This window comes from Lissotriton helveticus, chromosome 9, assembly GCF_964261635.1.
Source record: "Lissotriton helveticus chromosome 9, aLisHel1.1, whole genome shotgun sequence".
In the NCBI taxonomy this organism is placed as follows: Eukaryota; Metazoa; Chordata; class Amphibia; order Caudata; family Salamandridae; genus Lissotriton; species Lissotriton helveticus.
In genome coordinates, this window is record NC_136070.1 from 966,818,960 (window position 1) to 966,839,085 (window position 20,126).

The window sequence follows — 20,126 nt, forward strand, 5'->3', positions numbered from 1 at the left end:
GTAAAAGACAGAGCGAAGGAATCTGTAAGCTGAGAGATGTGGCATAACAGAAGGATTGGTAGTGCGGGCACTGCTGCTTGGGGTATCTGCGACATTTGTGTAAGTAAATGGAGAGGGGGGAGAGAGTTGGAAGAGAGAGTGAAAGAGGCAGAAACGTTGATATGAAAAGAAAAGAAATAGCGAAGGAATCTAAGCTGCGGGAAGTGGCATAACAGAAGGATTGGTAGTGCGGGCACAGATGTTTGGGGTATCTGCGATATTTGTGTAAGTAAATGGAGAGGGGGGAGAGAGTTTGAAGAGATAGTGAAATAGGCAGAAAAGTGGAGAGTAAAAGAAAGAGCGAAGGAATGTAAGCTGCGAGATGTGGCATAACAGAAGGATTGGTAGTGCTTGCAACGCTGCTTGGGGTATCTGCGAGATTTGTGTAAGTAAATGGAGAGGGGGGAGAGATTTGGAAGAGAGAGTGAAAGAGGCAAAAATGTGGAGAGTAAAAGAAAGAGCGAATGAATGTAAGCTGCGAGATGCTGCTTGATGTATCTGCGGGATCTATCACGTTGTTGGGCCATTCACATCACTACACGGAGTTTTTTTTTCTTTAGCACAATGTTTTGATCCCCTTTACTTTTACTGTTGGCAACTGCTGATGATGATACAGTGGGGAGTCAAGCGAGTACCAGTTTGACACATCCTCCATGTTGGTTGCTCCCGTGAGGCGTTGCCAATACCCCTCCCCCTTTTGTGCACTCGAAAAATTTTGATGGACGGTGAAGTACAGCACCAGGGATTAATGGGCACACACACATATGGCTTTAGGAATGTATAGTTCAAACTAAATGTGACAATAGACACTGAAACTAGTAGTAGGAGCTAACACATCCAGTACTAGGCTTATCGCAATTTATAGAAAGAAAGGGATAGTTCACCTTGCACTAAGGTCAGGCACATTGTTCATAGCTGCCTGTGCTGTACCTGCTCCGTGTGTGAGGGAAGCTTGCACTGCTGCTGTCGGTGATGTACCTGTTCCATGTGTAAGGGAAGCTTGCACTGCTGTTGCCTGTGCTGTACCAGAATGGGTGCAAGATGCGGAGTGTGGGTGCAAGATGCAGAATGTGGGTGTAAGATGAATAGTGGGTGAAAGATGTAGAGTGGGTGAAAGATGCAGAGTGGGTGAAAGATGCACAGTGGGTGACTGAGGCAGACTGGGTGACTGAAGCCGAGTGGCTCACTGAAGCAGAGTGGGTGAATGAAGCAGAGTGGCTGAATGAAGCAGAGTGGCTGAATGAAGCAGAGTGGGTGAATGAAGCAGAGTGGGTGAATGAAGAAGAGTGGGTGAATGAAGCAGAGTGGGTGAATGAAGCAGAGTGGGTGAATGAAGCAGAGTGGGTGAATGATGCAGAGTGGCTGAATGACGCAGAGTGGCGGAAGGATGCAGAGTGGCTTAAAGCATCGGAGTTCGCGCAAGGTACAGAGTGTGTGTGTTATTGCATGATAGTTCTATGTGTGTGACTATGTTGTATTAGTTGAGTGTAGTTGTAGTTGTATGTATCCTTCCTTTCCCAAAACCAGATCAAAGAATTTCAAAGTTTTTATTTCACACCTTTTATTTTTTATTAAAAACAATAATAATTACTTTGAATTTTTATACAAAAATGAGAGATAAGGGCAACATGAGATATTTACTCTGAACATATGTCTTCATCGTCTTTCTCTTTTAGAATGTTTATGATTTTCCCATTACAAAACACCACTTCACAAGTTTGTGGCAAATAATGTACAAGTGCATTTCCAATGTTGTCCACCTCATCATCCAACATAAACCATTTGATTAGTATGTCATTTTGAATTGGCATCGATTGATAAACGTCTGTGTTTGTCACCCTAATAGTTATCATACTGGTTTCATCTTTGGTGCTTTCGACGCCATAAATTTGAATGTCAATATTTTCCTGTGGTGGGGCTGTTACCTGTTGAGACAAAAGAAATGCAACAATTAGTCCTTAGATTCTTATACTTTATTTGTTTGTAAGTCCAGTCTGAAAGAGAGATTTTTAGTTTGAGAGCAAGAGTGTGTGTGTGTGATAGAGAGTGCATGAAAGGTACAGAGTGGGCGAAAGGTACAGAGTGTGTGAAAGGTACAGAGTGGGCGAAAGCTACAGAGTGGGCGAAAGGTACAGAGTGGGCGAAAGGTTCAGAGTGGGCGAAAGGTTCAGAGTGGGCGAAAGGTTCAGAGTGGGCGAAAGGTTCAGAGTGGGCGAAAGGTTCAGAGTGGGCGAAAGGTACAGAGTGGGCGAAAGGTTCAAAGTGTGCGAAAGGTTCAGAGTGGGCGAAAGGTAGAGAGTGGGCGAAAGGTAGAGAGTGGGCGAAAGGTACAGAGTGGGCGAAAGGTACAGAGTGGGTGAAAGGTACAGAGTGGGCGAAAGGTACAGAGTGGGCGAAAGGTACAGAGTGGGCGAAAGGTACAGAGTGGGCGAAAGGTACAGAGTGGGCGAAAGGTACAGAGTGGGCGAAAGGTACAGAGTGGGCGAAAGGTACAGAGTGGGCGAAAGTTACAGAGTGGACGAAAGGTACAGAGTGGACGAAAGGTACAGAGTGTGCGAAAGGTACAGAGTGTGCGAAAGGTACAGAGTGTGCGAAAGGTACAGAGTGTGCGAAAGGTACAGAGTGGGCGAAAGGTACAGAGTGGGCGAAAGGTACAGAGTGGGCGAAAGGTACAGAGTGGGCGAAAGGTACAGAGTGGGCGAAAGGTACAGAGTGGGCGAAAGGTACAGAGTGGGCGAAAGGTACAGAGTGGTCGAAAGGTACAGAGTGGGCGAAAGGTACAGAGTGGGCGAAAGGTACAGAGTGGGCGAAAGGTACAGAGTGGGCGAAAGGTACAGAGTGGGCGAAAGGTACAGAGTGGGCGAAAGGTACAGAGTGGGAAAAAGTTACAGAGTGGGCGAAAGGTACAGAGTGGGCGAAAGGTACAGAGTGTGCGAAAGGTACAGAGTGTGCGAAAGGTACAGAGTGGGAAAAAGGTACAGAGTGGGAACAAGGTACAGAGTGGGCGAAAGGAGCCAGAGTGTCTGAAAAGAGGCAGAGTGTCTGAAAAGAGCCAGAGTGTCTGAAAGAGCCAGAGTGTCTGAAAAGAGCCAGAGTGTCTGAAAAGAGCCAGAGTGTCTGAAAAGAGCCAGAGTGTCTGAAAAGAGCCAGAGTGTCTGAAAGAGCCAGAGTGTCTGAAAGAGCCAGAGTGTCTGAAAGAGCCAGAGTGTCCGAAAGAGCCAGAGTGTCCGAAAGAGCCAGAGTGTCCGAAAGAGCCAGAGTGTCCGAAAGAGCCAGAGTGTCTGAAAGAGCCAGAGTGTCTGAAAGAGCCAGAGTGTCTGAAAGAGCCAGAGTGTCTGAAAGAGCCAGAGTGTCTGAAAGAGCCAGTGTGTCTGAAAGAGCCAGAGTGTCTGAAAGAGCCAGAGTGTCTGAAAGAGCCAGAGTGTCTGAAAGAGCCAGAGTGTCTGAAAGAGCCAGAGTGTCTGAAAGAGCCAGAGTGTCTGAAAGAGCCAGAGTGTCTGAAAGAGCCAGAGTGTCTGAAAGAGCCAGAGTGTCTGAAAGAGCCAGAGTTGTCTGCTTACCTCTATTTTGCTGTGCCTCGTTGTATTCAAAATTTTCTGTGCATTAAATTCATGGACAGTTACATGAGTTAGCGTAACATAATCTCCAAGATGTATGTTAAATAGTGTAGCTTCTCTCCACAGTGTCACTTTGATGTCATCTGTTGCATCTTTTAAAGTAATCGATTTCAGTGGAGTATCTTCTCCATTGATAAAGACAGTCTTTACGTCCTCTTCCTACACCAAAGAAACATTGTATTAAATTCGGAAAGAAAAAACACTTAGTAATAGTGCGTTGTATGAATGGCAATCTAAGGTGTCATATTTAAGGACCCAACAGAACCTCCTTTAGAAAAGGTAGCATTGTTTATTTCCAAAAATGGATTTGTAGAGAGTGCTTGTATTTATAGTAGACAGAGAAACTCTGGCATATTATCGTTAAAAAAGTTTGTGCTTTCTACATAGTGTGACAGACTGTATAATGCTATGTGTATTTAGCTTGTTAGTGAAGTTAGCAAAGGTGTAATGTGTGTGTAAGCTAACTAGGCAGTTTTAGTTGTGACATGATGACATATTTGCGTTGATACTTACGCCACATATTGTCCCAGAAACGGTCATAAGACTTTTTAGAGTTGCACGTTTTATATCCTTAATGGGAGAAGCAGATGGTGCAGGCGGATGCAAAATGTTCTTCGCTTGTTGGATAAGGCCCTCCTCAATTTTCATTGCCGGAAATTTTGTAACTTTTGTTTGCTTAGTAATTAGAATTGTTTTGTTTTTGATGATGAAGTTGCGTATCAGTAGTCCACAGTTACTTTGAGTTTGCTCGTATAATTCTTCTTGATAACAAGTACATTTCATAGTACCAGTTTTATCTGCTAGAGCCAAATGAAATAGAATTTTTTGTTCTTGTTTTGCATTTTTGTAAGTAGTTTTTCCAGAGCAGTTGATTACATTAACTCGTATGGGTTTCTGATATGGTTTGTTGTCATTGGTATTAATGTTAATGATTTCTTCAATAGACATCATCTGAAATAGAAAAAGCGTTATAAGATGTTAAATACAAACCCATATTGCTTTATGATCACTGTAATAGCATTCTAATGTACCATAGTTGTGCAGGTTTCCATTTGTATATATATGATCTAAAATGGATTGGTAGTTAGTTGTGTAACTGGAAATGAGTTGATTACATTGTAATTTACCTTCAAAGAATTCAATTAATTGCTTAGTGTATGAATTTTGTTGAGATAGATCCACATTAAAATCCCCTATAATGATAAATTTGTGTGTGGGGTAAAAATCAGTAATATTTTTGATAAAATCCAAAAGAGAAGTTATACTTTTTTGTGGTGGTTTGTATACAATAATAATAAGGTAATCCGTGTTCTGAATATGTACAGTAAAATGTAAAATGTCTATCCCTTCATGTGTCTCATAAATAGGCAATATAAATAAAAAAAATTTGTAGTACATGATCATTCCATGGTTAGTGTTGTATGTATGAAATTTATCAAATATAATGTGATGGTATTGTTGTATCGTAAAATCACTATCTGTAGCCTTCCTTGTAGTGTTGATCTCAGTTAAGCATATAATGTCTGCTTGCAATATATTACTATCGGCTATCATAGAAGTAAAATGTTTCTGTAGTGATCTTATATTGTGTGCAATTATATTGAAATGTGCAGTGTATGTATGTAACTGTGGGATATGTATTTCAAGTGGCATTTCTGTCCTTAATCTGTGCATTTCATCATTAACTTGTGGATGTACTAATATTTTACGTTCATCGAAATTCTGTACATATACATTTTGTATTGATTTTGCCCTGCTAATAGCAACATAATGCAAATGATGAATTTTGCTGTTATTAAAGTGTATATAAAGTGGTTCGATAGTTGCACCTTGTGTGCGATGTATAGTCCGTGCTGAGGCTTGGCGTAAAGGAAATTGCTTCCGTATAATGGTAATACATTTCTTAGTATATTGAAAATGTCTAGATATAGCATGTATTGGTGTCCATGTGTTTTGAATTTGTGAATGATATAAGTGTTTATATTGTTGTCTGGTTGTTTGTCCTATACTCTGATTCTCAAATAACAACCAAACAATAATAGGTGTATTGTTAATCAATTCAACTAATTGTACAACACCAGTTGCGCCATTTGTTAAACCATCATTTACATCCACATTGCAACTTAAATCATAACGAAGTTGTAAGGCTATGTGTAATGTATGTGAAAGGCCCATTGTTTTCTGTGGATCTTTGGGCAGTTGCTTCAGAATTGTTTTTTTCACATTTTCTGACAAATCAGAACTTACGGTATCGCTTGCTACTGTTATGTAGACTGGATAATGTTTGCAATGTTTTTCCAAAACATTTTGGTTAATATCATTAACTTCTCTATTAGTTGACATGATATATGGTATTGTTTCTAATAGACTCTCATCAGGTTGTATTTCCCTTAGCTTAATTTGTGAAATATCTTCTTCAGTATGCTTGCCTTCTCTCAACCGGTTTAGTAGTTGAGCAAATTGAAGATCTTCTTTTTGGCGCATAATTTTTGTTAATTCAAAAATTTTAAAATGTTCTTTCCATAAGTTTGCACTTAAAGGACCATACAACTGTGTAGAATCCTGAAAAATGTATCTGTCAAATACAGGTTTTAATTGGTAAAAGTCACCAATGGCTAAAATAGAAATGCCTCCAAATGGTTCATTAGATGATTTTATTTCTTGTAGCCTGTTATGTATAAAATTTAACATATTGTGCCCTACCATTGAAATTTCATCTATAATAACAACTCTAACATGCATCATTTCCATTTGTAGAGCAGTTCTATGTTCATGACTCAGTTGTTTATAAGTCAAACTTTGCGACACAGGTATTTTGAAAGTGCTATGCAGTGTTTTGCCATTAATATTATGGGCAGCCTTTCCAGTTGGAGCAGTAAGTAAGATATAAACATTGTCTGGGTTTTCACCTGCCTTTGTGTTATAGTAACGTAGTAAAGTTTGATATAGTGCAGATATTACAAAACTTTTCCCAACACCTGCCCCTCCGGTGCAAAAAGTATAGCATGGAGTGCTTGTAGTTTTAAACCAATGCAAGTGATGGTAAACAAATTGTAGTTGTTCTTCCGTTAAGTTTTGCATAAGTTGTTGGTATTTCTCATTGGGTAAGAAAAAGTTAGTTGAAGTTTGTTCATTGGTGGTAGTTCTAATTCCTAAATCTAGCGCCAAATCATATATATTATTTATTTCATTATTTTCGTCTTCTCTCTGTATATTTACTGTTGGTGATAGAGGAGCTGAAATTACATTTTCAAGACACTGTTCATGAAGAATGTTTGTAACTTCTCCATGCTGTTTGTTATAGATTTTTAGTTGTGCGTCAACAAATGTTTTAACTTCCAGATACCTGGCATAGTAAGTTGCCTTGTTTATTTGGATTTTATGTTCTTCCCTCCATGGATAGTGCAACATTAATATCTCTCTATAATACTCTTCTGGTTCATTATTTTTGTTAAATCTGCAAAAGCGTATAATTTTCCCTTGTGTGCGCTTATTTAAAGCATAATCATAATTCTGTTTCTGTTGTTCTTTATTCCCGTGACTACATGCTATTTCTAATTCTTCCTCATCTGAGCTGTAAAAGTTTTGTTCTGCAAGTAAATCTTCGCTATCATTGATTTCTCTGCCATGTGTTTTTTTCTTCACATAGTTAAAATTAGCTGCATAGTCTGCTAACGTGCACATCTCTAATGATTGTGGGCGTTTGCAGTACTTTATAATAATATTTTCACATTGAATGTCAGTTGAATTTTCAGGCAAGTTATTAATTGTTTCCATATCACGCATTAAATAAGTTCTTTTTTCTGGACGGCTAGTATTAATAAATACAAATGATCGTGAGCTTTTCCTTAATGGTATTTGAAGAATGAGATATGCTGCTTCTTGAGCACTAATTTCTGTGCAGTTGAGGAATTTGTTTCCTATGTGTTTAAGTTGATCTTTGACATTACTATTGCTTGGTACCTCTTTAGCAGCTTGCGCTAGAAGTTTGCTAATTCCTCTTTGAGATTTACTGATATATGAGATAATGTAGACAGCACAAGCATAAGGGTCCAGTATAAACTGCAAGTCTATGTTTGCTCGCCAAGCTTCTAAAAGAATACTATTGTAGTTATTGATGAAGCATTCGGCTGGTGTTCGTTTCAAAAAAATCGTTGTTTTTTGTAAGCTAGTTTGTATTGAAGTAATATATTCGTTATCATCCATTTTAATGAAGTCTAAAAATTCGGCAAAAGAAAGGGTATTAAAAGTAGTACTATTCATAGCTTCATGTATTCTTTTAATATTATCTTGCCATTGCTTATTTGTCCCCTCAAGTGTTAATGGCTCTAATATAAGCGTTGTTGACATTGGGTATTTAGGATATTGATATTTGCATGTCCTTTGATGTTTACGCCTGCAATTTTTGGTATGACCATGCCTTTGTAAATTTATTAACGGTTGTAAAGTAGGGTTCTCAGATTTATGACAAGTGATATATTTGTCAATGAAGCTATTGACTTCTTCCACTGGTGAAACACCATACAGTGGTGCTTTGTTTACCCAGAGTAATGCATGTATATGTGGAGAACCTCTTTGTTGGAATTCAACTCTGTAAAAGTAGTCTACTATTTCCCCAATAGGATTAGTGCCATTCATCAAAACACAATTAAAGAATTTCCTAACTTGATAGTCAAACTGTCTTGCACATGTTATCGGATCTTCTTGTATTAATTTACTTTTAGTTTCCCAAGACATGTTTAAAAATTCTTCCTCTGTGCATTCCTTTAAGTTTCTAACTCTCAATAGTATATTTATTAAATGGTGCCATTTAGTTTCGGCAGCAGATAAAGTCAAAAAGAAAGTAGGTATGCCAAGTTGCCTTATCATTGCAAAAATATCTTTTTTGCAACTTTCCCAATATGGAGGTGAACTGCGTATAGTTTTTAATACTTTGTAACCCTCATTAAACTGTAAAACATTCTCTATATTATATTTTATGTCTTTAGCAGTTATTTTATTTCCATCTGTAAATTTTTTCCTGATGGAAATGTTGATTTTACCGTGGATCTGCTTAATATGTAATTTCTTCAGTTTAAAAAAGACATTACTAATAGATTTAGCGACTCTTCTATCATAACTTCTTAACTCTGTTTGGCAAATAGTACTATAATGTACCGGTATGTGCCTTTCCTTATTGTTTGGCCTTCGTTCACCACAAAAAATAGTAGGGAAAGCCAAAAACTCAGAATCTTTATCCTCATATAAACCTCTTGGCGTGTTATGTTCAGCTGGAGCTAAACTTAACACATTCACCGAATTTGTAGTAATAGTTTCATTTGTTAACATAGTATCCAAATTTCCAGCTTCTATGTTGTCTGAACTATCAGATGAATTGTTTGTCTCCGAAGTCTCATTGTGATATTCTATTTCTGGAGGTATATACTCCCAGTCAGGGTTAATAGTAACACCATATTCATTAAACATTGTACTATTTTTAGCTAGCCATGTAGCTGCCTTTTTTACAGTATTTGGTCTAATATTTTCATAATGTGTATATGATTTATAGACTAATTTCCTTTTTAATTTCACTGGGATTGTCATGGCGTCATTAATTTGCCTTGGTAAAATGGTAACAGTTGTCATAACATCTGCAGGTACATTAACTACTGCACCTGATAACGATTTTTGAAAACCGCGTGGCAGAGTCCGAATTTGTAAGAATGGTATCCTAGGTGAAACTAATCGTTCTTCTAAATCATATAATTCTAATTCAGCTGGTACATTTGGGAAGCCCATGCCATTTAGAATTGAACATGGTGGTATTTTATCTTTGCGAATGTAATAATAGCAAGTGATACAAATTAAATTTGTTTTCTTCGTACTAATGTTACACTTTCTGAAAATTTCGGATTGGCTAACACTGCCTGTATTTCTCACCGTTGGTTTATGCCACAATTGATTGCAAAGAGTACAAATGTACTCTGGCCCATGCAATATTTCACGGTGGAATTTCCTAATAATTGTATGTATTTGTTTACCTCGTTTCTGCCTTTGACACTTATTTAATGTTGGTCTTTTTTGAGCAATACCAATGTGTTGACAGTTGGAATTGTCTTCTTCAGCTATATAATTTTTTTTCCTTTTTACCACTTTTTGTGGACATGTACTTGAATCCCTTTTTCTTTTCGGAGAACATTTCTTTGTTCCCTGTATAGATTTACTATTTCCTGGTAATTGTGATAAATTGCTATTCCCTGGCTTACTTTGATTCTGTACATTATATGAAGACATTGTAGTTGATGTTATAGTCTGATTAGGAGTACATTCAGTAGTATGTACCCAAATGTTTCTTTCTTGCGGTAGGTGCCTATTTTTATTGTTCACAGTAAGTGCTTTAGTAAAAGATTTCCTCTGAATGATTTTTATATCTAGTGGTGTTAATTCAAATTGGACACATTGATCAGCCTGATGTGTAAACTGATATGCTAGTTTCACAACATATTGAATCAGCCCTTCAAAAGAATGAAATGCAATTGTAACACATGTTCCATTAGAATGAGGCATGCCTTCATCGTCCCTGCTATGTGAATCAAATACAAAGTATGTTTGCATATGTTTGAAAATTGCTATAACATATACATCCATACAAAGTATAACACCACAATGCTTATTAAGAGTTACATTTAATGCTGTGCTAATATCTGGGTACGCTTTATCAAAACGTTTAAGGACATCACCGTAGTAAGCGTTTCGTAGCGTGAGTGAATATATCTCTTGATTGTGGTCTATATACCTTGGCAAGTCATCTGGATGCATAAGTGTTTCTTTGTTAATAGAATGCATTTGTAGATATAAAGCGTCCCCACGGTCCATGATATAATGCAGATCATTAGAGTTCCAAGTAGTTACTGGTTTGCATAAATTGTGCAAGACAGCAAAAACACTATTTGGTAAGCATTGCTTACCTTGTGATTTGCTATTAAATTTTCTATTCCCTTGATGGTAACTTGCTTTCAAGCATCTATGCATCTTAGATGTTATAATAAAAGTATGTTTGCACCAATTTTAAATTAAAAACCTTTTCCGAGTACCTAATTTATTGGGGGGACTGTAAGGTATAAACTTTTGACAATCTTTGCCCTAACTGGCAAAGTAGTATTTACCTTAACTTGTGTTTCTTTCGTTGTTGTTTGAATAATCTGAAAGGAGAAGAAAGAAATGTTGGTTATAATATATCTTTTGTAAGTCTTCACGTGAAGTACTTAACATTTTGTTAATGCAATTCTTTTAAAAGAAAGAGCAAAGGAATCTGTAAACTGAGAGATGTGGCATAACAGAACGCTTGGAAGTGCTGTCACTGCTGCTCGGGGTATCTGTGAGATTTGTGTAAGTAGATGGAGAGGGAGGGAGAGAGTTGGAAGAGATAGTGTAAGAGGCAGAAACGTGGAGAGGAAAAGAAAGAGCGAAGGGATCTGTAAGCTGAGAAATGTGGCATAACAGAAGGATTGGTAGTGCGGGCACAGCTGCTTGGGGTATATGCGAGATTTGTGTAAGTAAATGGAGAGGGGGGGAGAGAGTTGGAGGAGAGAGTGAAAGAGGCTGAAACGTTGATAGGAAAAGAAAAGAAAGAGCAAAGGAATGTAAGCTGCGAGGTGTGGCATAACAGAAGGATTGGTAGTGCGTGCACAGCTGCTTGGGGTATATGCGAGATTTGTCTAAGTAAATGGAGAGGGGGGATAGAGTTGGAAGAGAGAGTGAAAGAGGTAAAAACGTGGAGAGTAAAAGAAAAAGCGAAGGAATCAGAGGTGCGAGATGTGGCATAACAGAAGGATTAGTAGAGCGTGCACAGCTGCTCGGGGTATCTGCGAGATTTGTGTAAGTAAATGGAGAGGGGGGAGAGACTTGGAAAAGAGAGTGAAAGAGGCAAAAACGTGGAGAGTAAAAGAAAGAGCGAAGGAATCTAAGCTGCGAGATGTGGCATAACAGAAGGATTGGTAGTGCGTGCACAGCTGCTCGGGGTATCTGCGAGATTTGTCTAAGTAAATGGAGAGGGGGGAGAGAGTTGGAAGAGAGAGGTGAAAGAGGCAAAAACGTGGAGAGTAAAAGAAAGAGCGAAGGAATCTAAGCTGCGAGATGTGGCATAACGGAAGGATTGGTAGTGCGGGCACAGCTGCTCGGGGTGTCTGCGAGATTTGTGTAAGTAAATGGAGAGGGGGGAGAGAGTTGGAAGAGAGAGTGAAAGAGGCAGCAAAAAGGAGCCCTCTATTTTGTGCAGCATACACTCTATTGTGTGCAGCACTCACCAGTCCATTTACAATGTAGAAGGCAAAGGAGCTCAGCAGCAATGGTGACTGCACAACCCGCTTACAGGTGGTAAGTCATCAGTCTTTTTAAAGGGGTACACCTAAAAAACGTAGGGCCCTGGCTGAAATCACGCAGCCAAAGGTCTCAGTCACCACTTTGCCTTGGTTAAGAGGGCATTTGTAACTCTAACTGAAAATGACGTTCATTATGGGTGCCCTTTAACTTTACAGCCTTATTCTGATACGGACAGAAATACAATATAACGGGGGCATTTCCATTGGGGCATATGGTTTTTAAACTCGCAGGGGAAAAACGCACATGGCTGTCCACAAACATACAACAACTGGGTGACACAACTACATATAGTCCTGTAATGTGACATTGGTGGTCTAAAGAAGACCGACATATAGACCTCCTTGGTCTCTCACGGTGGACCTTGAACCTGTGTGGTGTATTTATTAACAGCGGTGGAGATGTGGCATAACAGAAGGATTGTTAGTGCGTGCACCGCTGCTTGGGGTATCTGCGAGATTTGTGTAAGTAAATAGATAGGGTGGAGAGAGTTGGAAGAGAGAGTGAAAGAGGCAAAAACGTGGAGAGTAAAAGAAAGAGCGAAGGAATGTAAGCTGCGAGATTTGGCCTAACAGAAGGATTGGTAGTGCGTGCACAGCTGCTTGGGGTATCTGCGAGATTTGTCAGAGTTAATGGAGAGGGGGGAGAGAGTTGGAAGAGAGAGTGAAAGAGGCAAAAAAGTGGAGAGTAAAAGAAAGAGCGAAGGAATCTAAGCGGCGAGATGTGGCATAACAGAAGGATTGGTAGTGCGTGCACAGCTGCTCGGGGTATCTGCGAGATTTGTGTAAGTAAATGGAGAGGGGGGAGAGAGTTGGAAAGAGAGTGAAAGAGGCAAAAACGTGGAGAGTAAAAGAAAGAGCGAAGGAATGTAAGCTGCGAGATTTGGCATAACAGAAGGATTGGTAGTGCATGCACAGCTGCTTGGGGTATCTGCGAGATTTGTCTAAGTAAATGGAGAGGGGGGAGAGAGTTGGAAGAGAGAGTGAAAGAGGCAGAAACGTGGAGAGTAAAAGAAAGAGCGAAGGAATCTAAGCTGCGAGATGTGGCATAACAGAAGGATTGGTAGTGCGTGCAGCGCTGCTTGGGGTATCTGCGAGATTTGTGTAAGTAAATGGAGAGGGGGGAGAGAGTTTGAAGAGAGAGTGAAACAGACAGAAAGGTGGAGAGTTAAAAGAAAGAGCGAAGGAATCTAAGCTGCGAGATGTGGCATAACAGAAGGATTGGTAGTGCGGGCACAGCTGCTCGGGGTGTCTGCGAGATTTGTGTAAGTAAATGGAGAGGGGGGAGAGAGTTGGAAGAGAGAGTGAAAGAGGCAGCAAAAAGGAGCCCTCTATTTTGTGCAGCATACACTCTATTGTGTGCAGCACTCACCAGTCCATTTACAATGTAGAAGGCAAAGGAGCTCAGCAGCAATGGTGACTGCACAACCCGCTTACAGGTGGTAAGTCATCAGTCTTTTTAAAGGGGTACACCTAAAAAAGGTAGGGCCCTGGCTGAAATCACGCAGCCAAAGGTCTCAGTCACCACTTTGCCTTGGTTAAGAGGGCATTTGTAACTCTAACTCAAAATGACGTTCATTATGGGTGCCCTTTAACTTTACAGCCTAATTCTGATACGGACAGAAATACAATATAACGGGGGCATTTCCATTGGGGCATATGGTTTTTAAACTCGCAGGGGAAAAACGCACAGGGCTGTCCACAAACATACATCAACTGGGTGACACAACTACATATAGTCCTGTAATGTGACATTGGTGGTCTAAAGAAGACCCACATATAGACCTCCTTGGTCTATCACGGTGGACCTTGAACCTGTGTTGTGTATTTATTAACAGCGGTGGAGATGTGGCATAACAGAAGGATTGTTAGTGCGTGCACCGCTGCTTGGGGTATCTGCGAGATTTGTGTAAGTAAATGGAGAGGGGGGAGAGAGTTGGAAAGAGAGTGAAAGAGGCAAAAACGTGGAGAGTAAAAGAAAGAGCAAAGGAATGTAAGCTGCTAGATGTGGCATAACAGAAGGATTGGTAGTGCGTGCACAGCTGCTCGGGGTATCTGAGAGATTTGTCTAAGTAAATGGAGAGGGGGGAGAGAGTTGGAAGAGAGAGTAAAAGAGGCAAAAACGTGGAGAGTAAAAGAAAGAGCGAAGGAATCTAAGCTGCGAGATGTGGCATAACAGAAGGATTGGTAGTGCGTGCACAGCTGCTCGGGGTATCTGCGAGATTTGTCTAAGTAAATGGAGAGGGGGGATAGAGTTGGAAGAGCGAGTGAAAGAGGCAGAAACGTGGAGAGTAAAAGAAAGAGCGAAGGAATCGAAGCTGCAAGATGTGGCATAACAGAAGGATTGGTCGTGCGGGCACAGCTGCTTGGGGTATATGCGATATTTGTGTAAGTAAATTGAGAGGGGGGTGAGAGTTGGAAGAGAAAGTGAAACAGGCAGAAAGGTGGAGAGTTAAAAGAAAGAGGGAATGAATCTAAGCAGCGAGATGTGGCATAACAGAAGGATTGGTAGTGCGTGCACCGCTGGTTGGGGTATATGCGAGATTTGTGTAAGTAAATGGAGAGGGGGGAGAGAGTTGGAAGAGAGAGTGAAAGAGGCAGAAACGTTGATAGTAAAAGAAAAGAAAGATAAAAGGAATCTAAGCTGCGAGATGTGGCATAACAGAACGCTCGCTAGTACGGGCACTGCTGCTCGGGGTATCTGCGCGCTTTGTGTAAGTAAATGGAGATGGAGGGAGAGAGTTGGAAGAGAGAGTCAAAGAGGCTGAAACGTTGAGAGGAAAAGAAAGAGCGAAGGAATCTGTAAGCTGAGAGATGTGTGAAAGTCATGTTGTGCCTTTAATTAGTGGTAGAAATGTTCTGTGTGGTGAGTTGAAGTGTTATGAACGAAATCAAAAACGGTTAGCAGAGTGAACAGTTGGATGTACTTACATGATATATGTTTGGGCGCCGTTTCTTTTACCCTTTCAATGAAAAGTCGAATGTTTCTGAATAACCTACAAGATAGAACGATAAAAAAAAAACATATGTATCGGTATGTTCAAACAAAAGCTATGACCTGCTTGATAAATGACGTATTACTTTGATAAATATTAACAGCGAACATTTAGTGTTCCAAAATAACATGTTGGAGAATAATTTGACACAGGTGCAATGTGGAGATAGTAAACGCTATAATAAACTGAAGTTAATGTATCAATGCTGTCCCTTAGGGGTATTGAAATAAAAGTTCCATGCACTTACTTTGGAAGATTGAATGGCGGATTTTTTCAGTGGCTGTTGGTCGTTATCAGGAAGTACAGCGTCCTTCTGTAAGTCCGAGTTCTGTTCTCGCAGGTAAAAATAGAGTCTGATTCAAAGTGATCCATCCCCCAGCTTAAATAGGGGCTAACGTTGAAAAAACCTTTTTTTTTTGGTTTTTACTTTAAGAAAGGATCAAAGGTTTTAGTCCTTCCCTTGCCCCAAGGAAAAGTCACACTAGATGATGTGTGCGACTTGGAAGTGTGAATGTTTGAATGTGTATGCAGATGGAGTTTCGACATTGGCGCGACAGTAGACTTCCCTGGGCAACTCCCTTAATGGCTCATAAGAGTTCGCTCTCAACTGACAAAGCAAAAGCCTTTTTTCCCTTACTCTAATTCGACTTGAACTGTGTGGTGCAAGTTAACCGTACAAATGGTATATATAAAGCGTTCCAAAGTATACAAAGTTGGCCTTTGTAACTTAAAACTCTTGTAATATTCTGCCTCAAAGTTGTGAGGTTAACTTTATTATGAAAATAGAGAACATTGCAGCGGATGCGGAACTTAATGTGTGTGTGGCTACTTTTAAATACTGGAATCGTTGTTGTTGATGTATGTGTACGTGTTGTAAGTATGCATTAACAGTTCTTTGCATGTGCGTTGTTGAGGCATGCAGTAAGAGCTGCAGTTGTGTGTGGCGTGTGTAAAAATGTTCATAAACTGGATGTGTTATATTTGTTTATTGGAAGATAGATGTCATGCTGCGGATTGTTAAGGAAGTGCATAGGTAATGCTGCTGTGTGTACGTGTTACTGAGGGAAGCTTGCACTGCTGCTGTCAGTGATGTACCTGTTCCATGTGTAAGGGAAGCTTGCACGCCTATTTGCCTGTGCTGTACCTGCTACGTGTGTGGTGGAAGCTTGCACTGTTGCTGCCTGTTCCTCACCAAGATTTGTCTAAGTAAATGGAGAGGGGGGAGAGAGTTGGAAGAGAGAGTGAAAGAGGCAGAAATGTGTAGAGGAATAGAAAGAGAGAAGGGATCTGTAAGCTGAGAGATGTGGCATAACAGAACGCTCGGTAGTGCGGGCACTGTTGCTCGGGGTATCTGCGGGAGGGTAGCCCCTATAACGTAGTTGGGTCATTCACATCACGACACGGAGTTTTGTTTTCTTTAGCACAATGTTTTGATCCCCTTTACTTTTACGGTTGGCAACTGCTGATGATGATACAGTGGGGAGTCAAGCGAGTACCAGTTTGACACATCCTCCATGGTGGTTGCTCCCGTGAGGCGTTGCCAATCCCCCTCCCCCTTTTTTCACTAGAAAAGGGTTGAGGGACGGTGAAGTACAGCACCAGGGATTAATGGGAACACACACATATGGCTTTAGGAATGTATAGTTCAAATGAAATGTGACAATAGACACTGAAACTAGTACTAGGAGCTAACAAATCCACTACTAGGCTTATCTCAATTTATAGAAAGAAAGGGATAGTTCACCTTGAAATAAGGTCAGGCACATTGTTCAGAGCTGCCTGTGCTGTACCTGCTCCGTGTGTGAGTGAAGCTTGGACTGCTGCTGTCGGTGATGTACATGTTCCATGTGTAAGGGAAGCTTGCAATGCTGTTGCCTGTGCTGTACCTGCTCCGTGTGTGATGGAAGCTTGCACTGTTGCTGCCTGTGCTGTACCTGCTCCGTGTTTGAGGGCAGCTTGCATTGCTGTTGCCTGTGCTGTACCTGTTGCATGTGTAAGGGAAGCTTGCACTGCTGCCGCCTGTGCTGTACCTGATCTATGTGTGAGGGAAGCTTGCACTGCTTCTGTCGGTGCTGTAGCTGTACCTGTTACATGTGTAAGGGAAGCTTGCACTGCTGTTGCCTGTGCCTCACCAAGATTTGTCTAAGTAATTGGAGAGGGGGGAGAGAGTTGGAAGAGAGAGTGAAAGAGGCAGAAATGTGTAGAGGAATAGAAAGAGAGAAGGGATCTGTAAGCTGAGAGATGTGGCATAACAGAACGCTCGCTAGTGCGGGCACTGTTGCTCGGGGTATCTGCGGGAGGGTAGCCCCTATAACGTAGTTGGGTCATTCACATCACGACACGGAGTTTTGTTTTCTTTAGCACAATGTTTTGATCCCCTTTACTTTTACGGTTGGCAACTGCTGATGATGATACAGTGGGGAGTCAAGCGAGTACCAGTTTGACACATCCTCCATGGTGGTTGCTCCCGTGAGGCGTTGCCAATCCCCCTCCCCCTTTTTTCACTAGAAAAGGGTTGAGGGACGGTGAAGTACAGCACCAGGGATTAATGGGCACACACACATATGGCTTTAGGAATGTATAGTTCAAATGAAATGTGACAATAGAAACTGAAACTAGTACTAGGAGCTAACAAATCCACTACTAGGCTTATCTCAATTTATAGAAAGAAAGGGATAGTTCACCTTGCAATAAGGTCAGGCACATTGTTCAGAGCTGCCTGTGCTGTACCTGCTCCGTGTGTGAGTGAAGCTTGGACTGCTGCTGTCGGTGATGTACATGTTCCATGTGTAAGGGAAGCTTGCAATGCTGTTGCCTGTGCTGTACCTGCTCCGTGTGTGATGGAAGCTTGCACTGTTGCTGCCTGTGCTGTACCTGCTCCGTGTTTGAGGGAAGCTTGCATTGCTGTTGCCTGTGCTGTACCTGTTGCATGTGTAAGGGAAGCTTGCACTGCTGCCGCCTGTGCTGTACCTGATCTATGTGTGAGGGAAGCTTGCACTGCTTCTGTCGGTGCTGTACCTGTTACATGTGTAAGGGAAGCTTGCACTGCTGTTGCCTGTGCTGTACCTGCTCTGTGTGTAAGGAAAGCTTGCACTGTTGCTGCCTGTGCTGTACCTGTTCCGTGTGTGAGGGAAGCTTGCAATGCTGCTGCCTGTGCTGTACCTGCTCCGTGTTTTAGGGAAGCTTGCATTGCTGTTGCCTGTGCTGTACCTGTTGCATGTGTAAGGGAAGCTTGCACTGCTGCCGCCTGTGCTGTACCTGATCTATGTGTGAGGGAAGCTTGCACTGCTGCTGTCGCTGCTGTACCTGTTGCATGTGTAAGGGAAGCTTGCACTGCTGTTGCCTGTGCTGTACCTGCTCCGTGTGTGATGGAAGCTTGCACTGCTGTTGCCTGTGCTGTACGTGCTGTGTGTGTAAGGGAAGCTTGCACTGTTGCTGCCTGTGCTGTACCTGTTCCGTGTGTGAGGGAAAGCTTGCAATGCTGCTGCCTGTGCTGTACCTGCTCCGTGTTTGAGGGAAGCTTGCATTGCTGTTGCCTGTGCTGTACCTGTTGCATGTGTAAAGGAAGCTTGCACTGCTGCCGCCTGTGCTGTACCTGATCTATGTGTGAGGGAAGCTTGCACTGCTTCTGTCGGTGCTGTACCTGTTCCATGTGTAAGGGAAGCTTGCACTGCTTTTGCCTGTGCTGTACCTGGTCTGTCTGTAAGGGAAGCTTGCACTGTTGCTGCCTGTGCTGTACCTGTTCCGTGTGTGAGGGAAGCTTGCAATGCTGCTGCCTGTGCTGTAACTGCTCCGTGTTTGAGAGAAGCTTGCATTGCTGTTGCCTGTGCTGTACCTGTTGCATGTGTAAGGGAAGCTTGCACTGCTGCCACCTGTGCTGTACCTGATGTATGTGTGAGGGAAGCTTGCACTGCTGCCACCTGTGCTGTACCTGATCTATGTGTGAGGGAAGCTTGCACTGCTGCCACCTGTGCTGTACCTGATCTATGTGTGAGGGAAGCTTGCACTGCTGCTGCCTGTGCTGTACCTGATCTATGTGTGAGGGAAGCTTGCACTGCTGCTGCCTGTGCTGTACCTGATCTATGTGTGAGGGAAGCTTGCACTGCTGCTGTCGGTGCTGTACCTGTTCCATGTGTAAGTGAAGATTGCACTGCTGCCACCTGTGCTGTACCTGATCTATGTGTGAGGGAAGTTCGCACTGCTGCTGTCGGTGCTGTACCTGTTCCATGTGTAAGGGAAGCTTGCACTGCTGTTGCCTGTGCTGTACCTGCTGCATGTTTGAGAGAAGCTTGCATTGCTGTTGCCTGTGCTATACCTGCTCCGTGTGTGATGGAAGCTTGCACTGCTGCTGTCGGTGCTGTACCTGTTCCATGTGTAAGGGAAGCTTGCACTGCTGTTGCCTGTGCTGTACCTGTTGCATGTGTAAGGGAAGCTTGCACTGCTGCCGCCTGTGCTGTACCTGATGTATGTGTGAGGGAAGCTTGCACTGCTGCCACCTGTGCTGTACCTGATCTATGTGTGAGGGAAAGCTTGCAATGCTGCTGCCTGTGCTGTACCTGCTCCGTGTTTGAGGGAAGCTTGCATTGCTGTTGCCTGTGCTGTACCTGTTGCATGTGTAAAGGAAGCTTGCACTGCTGCCGCCTGTGCTGTACCTGATCTATGTGTGAGGGAAGCTTGCACTGCTTCTGTCGGTGCTGTACCTGTTCCATGTGTAAGGGAAGCTTGCACTGCTTTTGCCTGTGCTGTACCTGGTCTGTCTGTAAGGGAAGCTTGCACTGTTGCTGCCTGTGCTGTACCTGTTCCGTGTGTGAGGGAAGCTTGCAATGCTGCTGCCTGTGCTGTAACTGCTCCGTGTTTGAGAGAAGCTTGCATTGCTGTTGCCTGTGCTGTACCTGTTGCATGTGTAAGGGAAGCTTGCACTGCTGCCGCCTGTGCTGTACCTGATGTATGTGTGAGGGAAGCTTGCACTGCTGCCACCTGTGCTGTACCTGATCTATGTGTGAGGGAAGCTTGCACTGCTGCCACCTGTGCTGTACCTGATCTATGTGTGAGGGAAGCTTGCACTGCTGCTGCCTGTGCTGTACCTGATCTATGTGTGAGGGAAGCTTGCACTGCTG

General features: G+C 42.1%; 1 protein-coding gene across 2 annotated transcripts; it reads right to left on the reverse strand.

The window, feature by feature from the left end:
* Positions 1–1,667: 1,667 nt before the first annotated feature.
* On the reverse strand, positions 1,668–15,334 carry LOC144783096 (uncharacterized). 2 transcript variants are annotated; one of them, XM_078662251.1, is made up of 5 exons: positions 14,945–15,334; positions 10,802–10,837; positions 4,170–4,607; positions 3,600–3,815; positions 1,668–1,964 (listed from the first exon to the last, which is right to left on the reverse strand). In XM_078662251.1, the coding sequence occupies exons 3-5, from the start codon at positions 4,605–4,607 to the stop codon at positions 1,677–1,679; spliced, it is 942 nt and encodes a 313-aa protein (XP_078518377.1). In that variant the 5' UTR covers positions 10,802–10,837; positions 14,945–15,334; the 3' UTR covers positions 1,668–1,676. The 2 variants fall into 2 exon arrangements, with proteins under 2 accessions (XP_078518377.1, XP_078518378.1); XM_078662252.1 differs by lacking the exon at positions 14,945–15,334 and having other exon boundaries at positions 10,802–10,961.
* Between the last annotated feature and the right edge of the window lie 4,792 nt (positions 15,335–20,126).